This window comes from Coregonus clupeaformis, chromosome 19 (assembly GCF_020615455.1).
Source record: "Coregonus clupeaformis isolate EN_2021a chromosome 19, ASM2061545v1, whole genome shotgun sequence".
NCBI lineage: Eukaryota > Metazoa > Chordata > Actinopteri > Salmoniformes > Salmonidae > Coregonus > Coregonus clupeaformis.
The window spans coordinates 30,695,618-30,709,741 of record NC_059210.1 but is presented as its reverse complement, the minus strand read 5'-3'; the positions used below and the strand labels follow the sequence as shown (position 1 = coordinate 30,709,741).

Genomic DNA, 14,124 nt, shown 5'->3' with positions numbered 1-14,124 from the left:
CACTGTGTGCCCTAATGAATATGACCCCGTTGCACATAGAATAGCATACTTTTCAACCTTCAATTTACCCTAACACCACCTACCCACGGACTCCCCTTTTGCACCCGTGTTTGTTTACTGTGTTTTTACTCCAAAGATGACATCACAATGGTGATCTGCCCGGGGATTGGTAACCACAGTGAGAAGCACTACATCCGCACCTTTGTGGATCACTCCCAGAGGCAGGGATACAGGTGTGCTGTTCTCAACCATCTGGGGGCCCTGCCCAACATCGAGCTCACCTCGCCACGCATGTTCACCTACGGTAAGACAGACAGGGCCAGGGCTCTGTTAAGTACGCATATTGTTGTCCTTTTTAATAATAAAGCTGTGAAGAGACCGTCATTAGATCATTTATTTAGGTACTGTCCATATGTAGCTTGTTTTTGGTCATAGGTCCAGGAATGGCTGAAGAATTGCAACATTTACCTGGAGCTAACGCTGGAGATGGCACTACTGGGTGATTTGGAAAGTCATAGTCAATCGATCAATAATATAATAATACTTTTAGCAAAAATGTTTATCTTTAATTTACAATCTGTAGAAACATGGCAAAATAGAAATCCAATATGGATGGTGTTAAGAGATAGATGGGAGGAGCTGAAGGGTGGGACTAATAACAACAAGATAAATGTATATAGGTTCAGAACTTTTGTGAAACAGCACAGTTAAAGAATATATAGAAATCAAACTGGATGGACATCAGAAATAGATGGGAGAGGTTGAGGGAAGAGGAAGGACAGCACTAAAAACAAACAAATAGAACTATTGTAAAATAGAATCTGTCCTTAAAATGTATATAGTATGTACAGTGAGGGGAAAAAAGTATTTGATCCCATGCTGATTTTGTACGTTTGTCCACTGACAAAGACATGATCAGTCTATAATTTTAATGGTAGGTTTATTTGAACAGTGAGAGACAGAATAACAACCAAAAAATCCAGAAAAACGCATGTCAAAAATGTTGTAAATTGATTTGGATTTTAATGAGGGAAATAAATATTTGACCCCCTATCAATCAGAAAGATTTCTGGCTCCCTCTCCCTTTAAGAGTGTGCTCCTAATCTCAGCTCGTTACCTGTATAAAATACACCTGGGAGCCAGAAATCTTTCTGATTGAGAGGGGGTAAAATATTTATTTCCCTCATTAAAATGCAAATCAATTTATAACATTTTTGACATGCGTTTTTCTGGATTTTTTTGGTTGTTATTCTGTCTCTCACTGCTCAAATAAACCTACCATTAAAATTATAGACTGATCATTTCTTTGTCAGTGGGCAAACGTACAAAATCAGCAGGGGATCAAATACTTTTTTCCCTCACTGTATAAGCTGGAAGTAGAAGCCTAAGTGATGGTGTTCATTAGTTTACTCCAGTTAGGGGAGGGGTTAGCGGAAAATAATAATGGAAATATATTTTTACAAGGTGTGTGGAAAATTATATATATATTTACACTCACACACACACACACACACACACACACACAGTACCAGTCAAAAGTTTGGACACAACTACTCATTCAAGGGTTTTTCTTTATTTTTACTATTTTCTATGTTGTAGAATAATAGTGAAGACATCAAAACTATGAAATGGCACATATGGAATCATGTAGTAACCAAAAAAGTGTTAAACAAATCAAAATATATTTGAGATTCTTCAAATAGCCACCCTTTGCACACTCTTGGCATTTTCTCAACCAGCTTCACCTGGAATGCTTTGCCAACAGTCTTGAAGGAGTTCCCGCATATGCTGAGCACTTGTTGGCTGCTTTTCCTTCACTCTGCCGTCCGACTCATCCCAAACCATCTCAATTGGGTTGAGGTCGGGGGATTGTGGAGGCCAGGTCATCTGATGCAGCACTCCATCACTCTCCTTCTTGGTAAAATAGCCCTTACACAGCCTGGAGGTGTGTTTTGGGTCATTGTCCTGTTGAAAAACTAATTATAGTCCCACTAAACCCAAACGAGATGGGATGGCGTATCGCTGCAGAATGCTGTGGTAGCCATGCTGGTTAAGTGTGCCTTGAATTCAAAATAAATCACAGACAGTGTCACCAGCAAAGCACCCCCACACCATAACACCTCCTCCTCCATGCTTTACGGTGGGAACTGCACATGCGGAGATCATCCGCTCACCCACACCGCGTCTCACAAAGACACGGCGGTTGGAACCAAAAATCTCAAATTTGGACTGCAGACCAAAGGACAAATTTCCACCGATCTAATGTCCATTGCTCGTGTTTCTTGGCCCAAGCAGGTCTCTTCTTCTTATTGGTGTCCTTTAGTAGGTTTCTTTGCTGCGATTCACACAGTCTCCTCTGAACAGTTGATGTTGAGATGTGTCTGTTACTTGAACTCTGAAGCATTTATTTGGGCTGCAATCTGAGGTGCAGTTAACTCTAATGAACTTATCCTCTGCAGCAGAGGTACATCTGGGTCTTCCTTTCCTGTTGAGGTCCTCATGAGAGGCAGTTTCATCATAGCGCTTGATGGTTTTTGCGACTGCACTTGAAGAAACTAAAAGTTATTGAAATGTTTCGTATTGACTGACCTTCATGTCTTAAAGTAATGATGGACTGTCGTTTCTGTTTGCTTATTTGAGCTGTTCTTGCCATAATATGGACTTGGTCTTTTACCAAATAGGGCTATCTTCTGTATACCACCCCTACCTAGTCACAACACAACCAATTGGCTCAAACGCATTAAGAAGGCAAGAAATTCCACAAATTAACTTTTAACAAGGCACACCTGTTAATTGAAATGCATTCCAGGTGACTACCTCATGAAGCTGGTTGAGAGAATGCCAAGAGTGTGCAAAGCTGTCAAGGCACAGGGTGGCTACTTTGAAGAATCTCAAATATAACATGTTTTAATTTGTTTAACACTTTTTTGGTTACTATATGATTCCATATGTGTTATTTCATTGTTTTGATGTCTTCACTATTATTCTACAATGTAGAAAATAGTAAAAAATAAAGAAAAACCCTGGAATGAGTAGGTGTGTCCAAACCTTTGACGGGTACTGTATAATTACAAAAACATATATGGGGGATTGGAAATGATGCAGCCAGTTACATTGATGGAAGCTACAATCTATCTGCAACAATAAAGCTGATCTAACCCTTACATAAAAAAGTAATAAAGCTGGTGGGACATTTAGTTGAAGTTGACTTTGGTCTACTTCAAATTAGTCTGCTACAGCCGGACATGATTGAAAACACCTGTGACTGAATTAATGTTTCATGAGTTTTCCATGTAAAAGCTTGTTGTCTAAAAGTTGGTTAATTAATACATGTATTGCATTTACCTCTAACTTGCACTGTCTTTCTAACTGCTGCTAGGGGTGGCAGGTAGCCTAGAGGTTCGAAAGGCAGGTCAGCAATTGGAGGGTTGCCGGTTTGAATCCCTAGTACAACTGGCAAATTTGGTGGGGAGTGAGCCAGTAACCGGAGGGTTGCTGGCATCCGTGTCCTAGAGGCCATCTTCTGCCGTTGTGCCCTTGCGCAATGCCCGTAACCCCTACATCTGTCCAGGGGCACTACACTGTGGCTGCCCCTGGGTTCCAATCCCTTTTATACAAGTAACAAGATGAGATTAGGAGCACTCCCTTTAAGAGTGTGCTCCTAATCTCAGCTCGTTACCTGTATAAAAGACACCTGGGAGCCAGAAATCTTTCTGATTGAGAGGGGGTCAAATACTTATTTCCCTGATTTTTAAAATGCAAATCAATTTATAACATTTTTGACATGCGTTTTTCTGGATTCTTTTGTTGTTATTCTGTCTCTCAATGTTCAAATAAACCTACCATTTAAAATTATAGATTGATCATTTCTTTTTCAGTGGGCAAACGTACAAAATCAGCAGGGGATCAAATACTTTTTTCCCTCACTGTGTATATATATTTTTTTCTTTTTTATATTGTCCTTATTGTTATTTTTCTCCTTCTTTCTTCCTCTTCCAGGTTGTACATGGGAGTTTGCAGCCATGGTAGGTTACATCAAGCGGGCCTTCCCCCAGACACTGCTCATCGTGGTGGGCTTCAGCCTGGGGGGGAACATTGTGTGCAAGTTTCTGGGGGAGAACAGGATCAACCAGGAGAGAGTGCTGTGCTGCGTCAGTGTCTGCCAGGGATACAGCGCACTCCGGTAAGTTACAATGGAATTCATCCATTTCACAAAATATAGCATGTTACAAATGGCACCCAATACATTGTGCCAAGTAGAACGTTGTTGAAAAATGTTGATGCTGTGATTCGGCTACATGTGAATAAATAAAGATGTAAAGCCAGGACTCCCTTGAAAAAGAGATTAATAACTCAATGGTAGTCCCTTGTTTAAATAAAGGATAAATAACTACGCGTGTGTGTGTAAACGTGTGCGTGCTATGCGCGAACACGCGTGTGTCTAGATCCACGCCTGTGTGGATTTGTGGAAGGGGCAGGCAGCCAGTCTGGCCTCTCTTTGTTCATACCAATAGGTAGGCCATGGCCACCACTTTACCCCATGTAGCTTTTGTGTTTGTCAGCATCTGTTTAATCTCACTCAGAGCACTATACACACACACACACACACACACACACACACACACACACACACACACGTGTGACTCCACCTCAGTGACTGACTGCTATTGTCTCTCATAGACCTCATTTCACCCTGTTTAGCTGTGCACTTTTAGACACCGACACTGTCATTTTTCACGTGCACTCTGCAAATAGTCTGAAGTAGGTTACTCCGGCTATAAAAACCTGCCATCACATGCCCATTACCTGTTTATACAAACCACACCCAAGTGCTACCAAAGTGCTTACACCACTAATACACTTTTCACATAGGATTTACGGTATGTTGTCTGTTAAAAAATAAAAAAATCGGCCTATGTTTATATGACCCCTGTTAAAGCAGGCCCGGCATAAGCCTTTTATACCTCCCGTGCACATGCCGGAACAGAGTGCATGGGAGTAGGGCTGTGCAGATGTGGGTGGGCGTCTATTTTAATAAACCCATTGAATATACGCCATCACAAATACATCTGTTAATTCGTTAAGACAAAAGAATGGAATAGCATATTTTTTGTAAATTATGCTACTGGTCTATGAAGCCTAATTGGCTGCGCCATGCAAATCTAATCCATAGTTTGTTATTTTGTTCATTAAATAGACAGGACACACTTACATTCCCCTGCCCTGATCACAGTCAATCCACATATACACTACATGACCAAAAGTATGTGGACACCTGATCATTGAATATCTCATTCCAAAATCATGGGCATTAATATGGAGTTGGTCCCCCTTTGCTCATATAACAGCCTACACTCTTCTGGGAAGGCTTTCCACTAGATGTTGGAACATTGCTGCAGCCACAAGCATTAGTGAGGTCGGGCACAGATGTTGGGCGATTAGGCCTGGCTCGCAGTTGGCGTTCCAATTCATCCCAAAGGTGTTCGACAGGGTTGAGGTCAGGGCTCTGTGCAGGCCAGTCAAGTTCTTCCACACCGATCTCGACAACCCATTTCTGTATGGACCTCTTTAATTTATTTTTGGCACGGGGGCATTGTCATGCTGAAACAGGAAAGGGCCTTCTCCAAACTGTTGCCACAAAGTTGGAAGCACAGAATTGTCTAGAATGTCATTGTATGCTGTAGCGTTAAGATTTCATTGGAACTAGGTTACGGATACTTGGTGAGCGTTAACCCTGTAGGTTTACCTCAGGTAACTTATTATTAACAAGGTTACAGCTACTTGGTGAGCACGCACACTGTTCACCTGAGTACATGTTGTGGTCACCAATAGTGAGGTGAGACACAGTTTAAGAGGCGATGGCTGGCGGATAGCCATCAAACATTGAACATTTTCTGGTTATGGTTAACCATATTTGTTTTAAGAAAAAAGTGTACAATCTAAACAAAACGCATGTCCCTGTCCTCTTTTTCAAGATGTGGCCGATTTTTAAACAGCCAGAAGACATTTTATTGACGACTTGTTGTTTCTAAATGGCTGCTGGGTAATTTGATATGCATCGAAATCTTTGTTCGTAGGCATCAAATTGAGCGAATGCTGCACAGGTTCACTGAGTTGCAAACCAAATGGGTATAATGGGGTGATTGTTGTCTAATCGGGTGGTCTAGCTAATGGATTTGTAGATCTGACGCAGTTGCTACCTCAGATTATGAGCCTAGCAAGTGTCATGAAGTGTCAGGTCTCCCGAGTGGCGCAGTGGTCTAAGGCACTGCATCGCAGTGCTAGCTGGTTCGTATCCAGGCTCTGTCGTAGCCGGCCGCGACCAGAAGACACATGGGGCGGCGCACAATTGGCCCAGGGTAGGGGAGGGAATGGCCGGCAGGGATGTAGCTCAGTTGGTAGAGCATGGCGTTTGCAATGCCAGGGTTGTGGGTTCGCTTCCCATGGGGGGCCAGTATGAAAAAATAAATAATGCTCTGGATAAGAGCGTCTGCTAAATGACTAAAATGTAAATGTAACTAAGGGGCCTAGCCCGAACCATGAAAGACCGCACCAGACCATTATTCCTCCTCCACCAAACTTTACAGTTGGCACTGCATTCGGGGCAGGTATCGTTCTCCTGGCATCCACCAAACCCAGATTAGACCGTCGGACTGCCAGGTGGTGAAGCGTGATCCATCACTCCAGATAACTAATTTCCCCTGCTCCAGAGTCCAATGGTGGCGAGCTTTACGCCATTCCAGCCGATGCTTGGCATTGCGCATGGTGATCTTAGGCTTGCGCAGTGCTCTAAGGCACTGCATCCCAGTGCTAGCTGTGCCACTAGAGATCCTAGTTCGAATCCAGGCTCTGTCGTAGCCGGCCGCGACCGGGAGACCCATGGGGCGGCGCACAATTGGCCCAGCGTCGTCCAGGGTAGGGGAGGGAATGGCCGGCAGGGATGTAGCTCAGTTGGTAGAGCATGGCGTTTGCAATGCCAGGGTTGTGGGTTTGATTCCCACGGGTGGCCAGTATGAAAAAATTAAATAAAATGATGTATGCACTCACTAACTGTAAGTAGCTCTGGATAAGAGCGTCTGCTAAATGACTAAAATGTAAATGTTGTGCTCGGCCATGGAAACCCATTTCACTAAACTCCTGACAAACAGTTATTGTACTGACGTTGCTTCCAGAGGCAGTTTGAAACTCGGTTGTGAGTGTTGCAACCGAGGACAGACTATTTTTACGCGCTTCAGCACTCGCCAGTCCCGTTCTGTAAGCTTGTGTGGCCTACCACTTCGCGGCTGAGCCGTTGTTTCTCCTAGAGGTTTCCACTTAAATGATAATGCCTGAGAAGCCGGTGTTTGGAGGATTTATTGGCACGGGTGCTGTTTGACCCGAGACGAAGTCGAGGGCCGGCAAACCGTGCCAATATGTCCTCCAAACACCGGCTTCGAGGGCATTATCACTTTTATACAACGGGTTACCAACATATTCAAATAATGATTGACATATTTCTTATTAAAAACATTATTTTGATGAATTTATTAATACTATTTCATCCTTCCACAATATATAGTCCCGACACACATCTAGGGTTGCTACCCAAACTAGCTGGTCGTTCGTTCTATCAGTTCGGTTTCCAGAGACACGACCCAGTCGTTCAGTCTCTTTGTTCTGTATCTATGGACGCGACCCAGTCATTCGTGGCTGGCAACGTTCTTGTCCCTTGCTTGCTTGCTTGCTTGCTAGCTAGCCAACTACGGCTAATTTACAGTCTCGTCAACCAGTGCAGCCAGAATAACAGCAAAGTAGCTGCATTTGCGTTTGTTTAAGCTGTTTTCTATTGACATTTATTTGGACACATCCATAACAATGAGCTAATGATGCGTCAGGACACGGTTGTTCAGAGGAGCTTGCCAGCAACACCGCTAACACAATCCCTTCAAACTGAAGCTGGAAAGACCGCAAACTAGCTGCGCTTTGTTTCGTTTTGTAACTTTTTTTTCAATTGACATTTCTTTGTGTATACAGTGGGGAAAAAAAGTATTTAGTCAGCCACCAATTGTGCAAGTTCTCCCACTTAAAAAGATAAGAGAGGCCTGTAATTTTCATCATAGGTATACGTCAACTATGACAGTCAAAATGAGAGAAAAAAATTACAGAAAATCACATTGTAGGATTTTTTATGAATTCATTTGCAAATTATGGTGGAAAATAAGTATTTGGTAAATAACAAAAGTTTCTCAATACTTTGTTAAATACCCTTTGTTGGCAATGACACAGGTCAAACGTTTTCTGTAAGTCTTCACAAGGTTTTCACACACTGTTGCTGGTATTTTGGCCCAATCCTCCATGCAGATCTCCTCTAGAGCAGTGATGTTTTGGGGCTGTCGCTGGGCAACACAGACTTTCAACTCCCTCCAAAGATTTTCTATGGGGTTGAAATCTGGAGACTGGCTAGGCCACTCCAGGACCTTGAAATGCTTCTTACGAAGCCACTCCTTCGTTGCCCGGGCGGTGTGTTTGGGATCATTGTCATGCTGAAAGACCCAGCCACGTTTCATCTTCAATGCCCTTGCCGATGGAAGGAGGTTTTCACTCAAAATCTCACGATACATGGCCCCATTCATTCTTTCCTTTACACGGATCAGTCGTCCTGGTCCCTTTGCAGAAAAACAGCCCCAAAGCATGATGTTTCCACCCCCATGCTTCACAGTAGGTATGGTGTTCTTTGGATGCAACTCAGCATTCTTTGTCCTCCAAACACGACGAGTTGAGTTTTTACCAAAAAGGTCTATTTTGGTTTCATCTGACCATATGACATTCTCCCAATCCTCTTCTGGATCATCCAAATGCACTCTAGCAAACTTCAGACGGGCCTGGACATGTACTGGCTTAAGCATGGGGACACGTCTGGCACTGCAGGATTTGAGTCCCTGGCGGCGTAGTGTGTTAGTGATGGTAGGCTTTGTTACTTTGGTCCCAGCTCTCTGCAGGTCATTCACTAGGTCCCCCCGTGTGGTTCTGGGATTTTTGCTCACCGTTCTTGTGATCATTTTGACCCCACGGGGTGAGATCTTGCGTGGAGCCCCAGATCGAGGGAGATTATCAGTGGTCTTGTATGTCTTCCATTTCCTAATAATTGCTCCCACAGTTGATTTCTTCAAACCAAGCTGCTTACCTATTGCAGATTCAGTCTTCCCAGCCTGGTGCAGGTCTACAATTTTGTTTCTGGTGTCCTTTGACAGCTCTTTGGTCTTGGCCATAGTGGAGTTTGGAGTATGACTGTTTGAGGTTGTGGACAGGTGTCTTTTTATACTGATAACAAGTTCAAACAGGTGCCATTAATACAGGTAATGAGTGGAGGACAGAGGAGCCTCTTAAAGAAGAAGTTACAGGTCTGTGAGAGCCAGAAATCTTGCTTGTTTGTAGGTGACCAAATACTTATTTTCCACCATAATTTGCAAATAAATTCATAAAAAATCCTACAATGTGATTTTCTGGAGAAAATAAATCTCAATTTTTCTGTCATAGTTGACGTGTACCTATGATGAAAATTACAGGCCTCTCTCATCTTTTTAAGTGGGAGAACTTGCACAATTGGTGGCTGACTAAATACTTTTTTTCCCCACTGTATATCCATAAAAATTATGCCAGCTGATTCATGATTTTGACTGGTTGAGAAACGCTGCCTGTCTCTCGTCCCGACACGTTCATTATGGGACAGCTGGATATCGAATTTGAATATTGAAACAATGTTGCAAATGTCGGCGAGACTGACTGCAAGGTTTATACAAATCTCCGCTGTTGAAAACTAAATGTTAGTCTAAAAGATGTGAGATAATGTCTAGATGCTTTTTATAGTGGCGATCAAGTTTATAAATTGTCTGGCTGGGCTGATGAGACGGTGGATTGCGCAGTCAGATGGAACAGAGTAAATAGGCATTTTAATGTCATAGATTTAGCCGGTGGTAACTTGTGGAATAGACACCGGCTGGAATGCGCTTTTAACCAATCAGCATTCATGATTAGACCCACCCGTTGTATAATTCACAATAACAGCACTTACAGTTGACCGGGGCAGCTCTAGCAGGTCAGAAATTTGACGAACTGACTGAAAGGTGGCGTCCTATGACAGTGCCATGTTGAAACTCACTGAACTCTTCAGTAAGGCCATTCTACTGCCAATGTTTGTCTATGAAGATTGCATGTCTGTGTGCTCAATTTTATACACTTGTCAGCAACGGGTGTGGCTGAAATAGCCACTAATTTGAAGGGGTGTCCATATACTTTTGTGTGTGTAAACATAGTGTATGTGTATAGGGGTAAGGTGACTAGGCATCAGGATATAAGATAAACAGAGTAGCACCAGCTTGTGTGTGTGTGTGTGTGTGTGTGTGTGTGAAGAGTCAGTATAAATGTATTCACATTTTACGTGTGAGTGAGCAGATGATGGAGTGAGTGTGTAGGGCCCTGTGAGTGTGTATGGAGGCAGTGCATAAACAAAAGGTTCAACGAGGATACAAGGTTAACTCCGGTAGTCCATGTAACTATTTATCAGTCTTATTGCTTGGGGATAGAAGCTGTTCAAGAGCCTGTTGGTGCCAGACTTGATGCAGGCTGTAACACAACAAATGTGCAATAAGTCGAGGGGTATGAATACTTTTTGAAGGCACTGTAGAAATACATGCACAATAACAGAACCACTCATTGTGTGTCATTGACTTGGTGCCGTTATTGACTGTGTGTGTCTGTGTGTGTGTGTGTGTGTTAATCCAGGGCCCAGGAGACGTTCCTACAGTGGGACCAGTGTCGGAGGCTCTATAACTTCCTCATGGCAGACAACATGAAGAAGATCATCCTCTCCCACCGGTACATAAAACTGCTAAAACACACATCTTAGTAGTTAGTACACATATCACTACTGTCATAAGTCCCTATGCAATGTTCAGTCTTTAAAATCAGACCTAGACAGAAATCCTAAATAAATTGGCCTAATAGTTCATGTACTAGCTACATGCTTAAAGCCAGACTAATTTACGTAATTTGTGATTATGAAATATCGAACTGTCTGGACGACAAAACAAACCCAGGCAAGACATCATGTAAACAAACCCAGGCAAGACATCATGTAAACAAACCCAGGCAAGACATCATGTAAACAAACCCAGGCAAGACATCATGTAAACAAACCCAGGCAAGACTTCATGTAAACAAACCCAGGCAAGACTTCATGTAAACAAACCCAGGCAAGACATCATGTAAACAAACCCAGGCAAGACATCATGTAAACAAACCCAGGCAAGACATCATGTAAACAAACCCAGGCAAAACGTCATAATATGAGAGTTCTCAAGCGGCCCGGGGACGGTCATGTAATTTATAATAGATGAATTGTCATATTGCTCAGAGTTTGAGAATTAGTTGCTTATTATAATATCTCGATGTGTGCTCGATGCTGCCCCTCATCCCTGATTCTCTGCTGGGCGTGCAATATAAAGTGCGACCTTGTGTGGTTTCAATAAAATTATCCATAGCCTATACTATAGGCCTAGGCTATAGGAAGAGCATGCTCTGAGAAGCACAGGGCAAAGTTATATTTCTTAGAAAATGTACTTCCTTCCCGAGTTTTGGTGCTGCTGGGATGGTGTATATAAAACTAGGCTACACTGCATTACACACTGCACTGGATAGGCGTTCCCAATCATAAGCCCCGGCCTGCCCTGCTCTTGCTGATGTAAACCTTTTTGTGCTGTCTAAACAATGACTGTGCTGTGTACGGTGGCACTTCAGGAGGCGAGTCAAAGGCTTCTTCCGAAAATACGTTTTAACTTGTAAAAATAAAATCTATATCTGTGTGTGCTGACTAGGCCTACTGATGTCCTGGGCCCGGTTTCCCAAAAGCATCTTAAGGCTAAGTTCATCATTAGAACCTTCGTAGGAGCATCATTAAAACTCAGAGCTGTTTCCCAAAACCATTGTTATTAACGTTGCACTTGAAAACGCTCGTAATCTAAAGCCTGCCTCAGACCAGCTAAGTGTGTCGTTGGATGCTTTTTTTCCCCTCCCGCGTCACTTTAATACACCGCTAAACATAGAATCGCCGTGACCACCGATGACTTATAATAATAATAATAATATGCCATTTAGCAGACGCTTTTATCCAAAGCGACTTACAGTCATGCGTGCATACATTTTTTTTTTTTTGTGTATGGGTGGTCCCGGGGTTCGAACCCACTACCTTGGCGTTACAAGCGCCGTGCTCTACCAGCTGAGCTACAGATGTCTTTTCAATCTCTACAAATGTCTTTTCAATTGTTACAAACAAGCGAAGGATAAAAATATTATTCAAAAGAAAACCGAGATGACTGCATTCAAAGATAAATAGCCTACCTACAGTATAGGCCTATATACTGAGTGTACAAAACATTAGGGACACCTTCTTAATATTGAGTTGCACCCCCTTTTGCCCTCAGAACAACCTCAATTCGTCGGGGCAAGGTGTCGACCGCATTCCACAGGGATGCTGGCCCATGTTGACGCAATGCTTCCCACAGTTATGTCAAGTTGGCTGGATGTCTTTTGGGTGGTGGACCATTCTTGATACACACGAAACTGTTGAGCATGAAAAACCCAGCAGTGTTGCAGTTCTTGACACACTCAAACCGGTGCGCCTGGCACCTACTACCATACCCCATTCAAAGGCAGTTAAATATTTTGTCTTGCCCATTCACCCTCTGAATGGCACACATACACAATCCATGTCTCGATTGCCTCAAGGCTTAAAAATTCTTCTTTAACCTGTCCTCTACATTGATTTGAAGTAGATTTAACAAGTGACGTCAATAAGGGATCATAGGATTCACCTGGTCAGTCTGTAATGGAAAGAGCAGGCGTTCCTAATGTTTTGTACACTCAGTGTATGTCAATGATTTGACATTTCATGTTAATTCAATTGAGTTTTATTTGGGTACTGTCAAACATTTTGACTCAATATATTTCATGATGTGTATCCTAACGTGCGCAATGATGTACCAAATCTTGATAAATAATATTGCATTATTATAGGGTAAGCATTAGAATAAGCTGACTCTCAATATTTGCAGGCATAGGTGATATCTCTAGGACCTAATCTAATGTTAAGGTAAGATTTGAATGGAAAAGCTGACCCGAGAGCAGCGCTACCTTTCTGTCGATTCGATCAGTATCGACACATGCCTCAACGGACAATGGACAGCGCATGGGTGCTGAAAGTAGGCTAATTCGAGAAGGCCTAATTCATTTAAATTTTTAGTCATTTGCTAAACACTCTTATCCAGAGTCTTAGTCGTGAGTGCATACCTTTTTTTTTTTGTCATTTTAATTTGACTTTGTGTTGGAGCCTATTTATTCCTATTCAATAAGTAAGAGGTAGGCCTCTGTTTGACAGATTAAATTACTATCCATAGATTTTGTCAGCCAATTCCTTAAGTCACCTTGCACTCCTTAAATATCTGTGTCAGTGAAGAACTTGGTGTGTTACGTTAAAACCAGGGCTCGAATTGAGGGGGTATGTGAGGGTATTGTGGCTTTTGTTAAAGAAAATGGCTAAACGCATAGGTCTACCCCTTTGTTAGCTTAACATAAAAAAATTTATAAAAAAATTAAAGGACCCGATTTTATATAAAGCGATCTATAATGATAAAGCATCGTTATACATCGCTTTATATAATCGGGTCAGTTTTTTTTTTTTTTTTTCGTATATAGCTTTATGCTACAAACAAGCTGTAAAATGCTGGGAAAGAAGTGGCTCCAATGCATATGGGATGTACATCTTTGGTTTGTCTCTGACATTCGGAGGCTGCACTACAACCTTCTATAGCCGAGGAGACAAAACATTTACTTTGCTTGGAAAGTAATGTGTGATTCTGTCACTATCAATTGACGTTCGACATTTCAACAGGCTATTAAACAACATACCAAATCCGTCAGAAGCAAGCCAGGTAGCCTATGAATTATTTAGGCTATATTTTATTATTATTATTATTATTATTTAAATGCTATAGCCTGCCGTTTTTAAAGTAATCAATTGTGAAGCATTTGTGACATGCTACAGGCTGGCAGGAGTGATCAGTAGTTCAACAACACATCAATAGCACTTCA

General features: G+C 42.3%; 1 protein-coding gene across 1 annotated transcript in view; it reads left to right on the top strand.

Moving 5' to 3' along the window:
- The window catches only part of LOC121532122 (monoacylglycerol lipase ABHD2), a 35,983-nt gene that overhangs the window by 13,975 nt on the left and 7,884 nt on the right, over positions 1-14,124 (top strand). Inside the window, exons 5-7 of the mRNA XM_041837838.2 lie at positions 137-304; positions 4,000-4,183; positions 10,762-10,854. Coding sequence (XP_041693772.1) covers positions 137-304; positions 4,000-4,183; positions 10,762-10,854 — 445 coding nt within the window. The remainder of the gene's footprint in view (positions 1-136; positions 305-3,999; positions 4,184-10,761; positions 10,855-14,124) is intronic.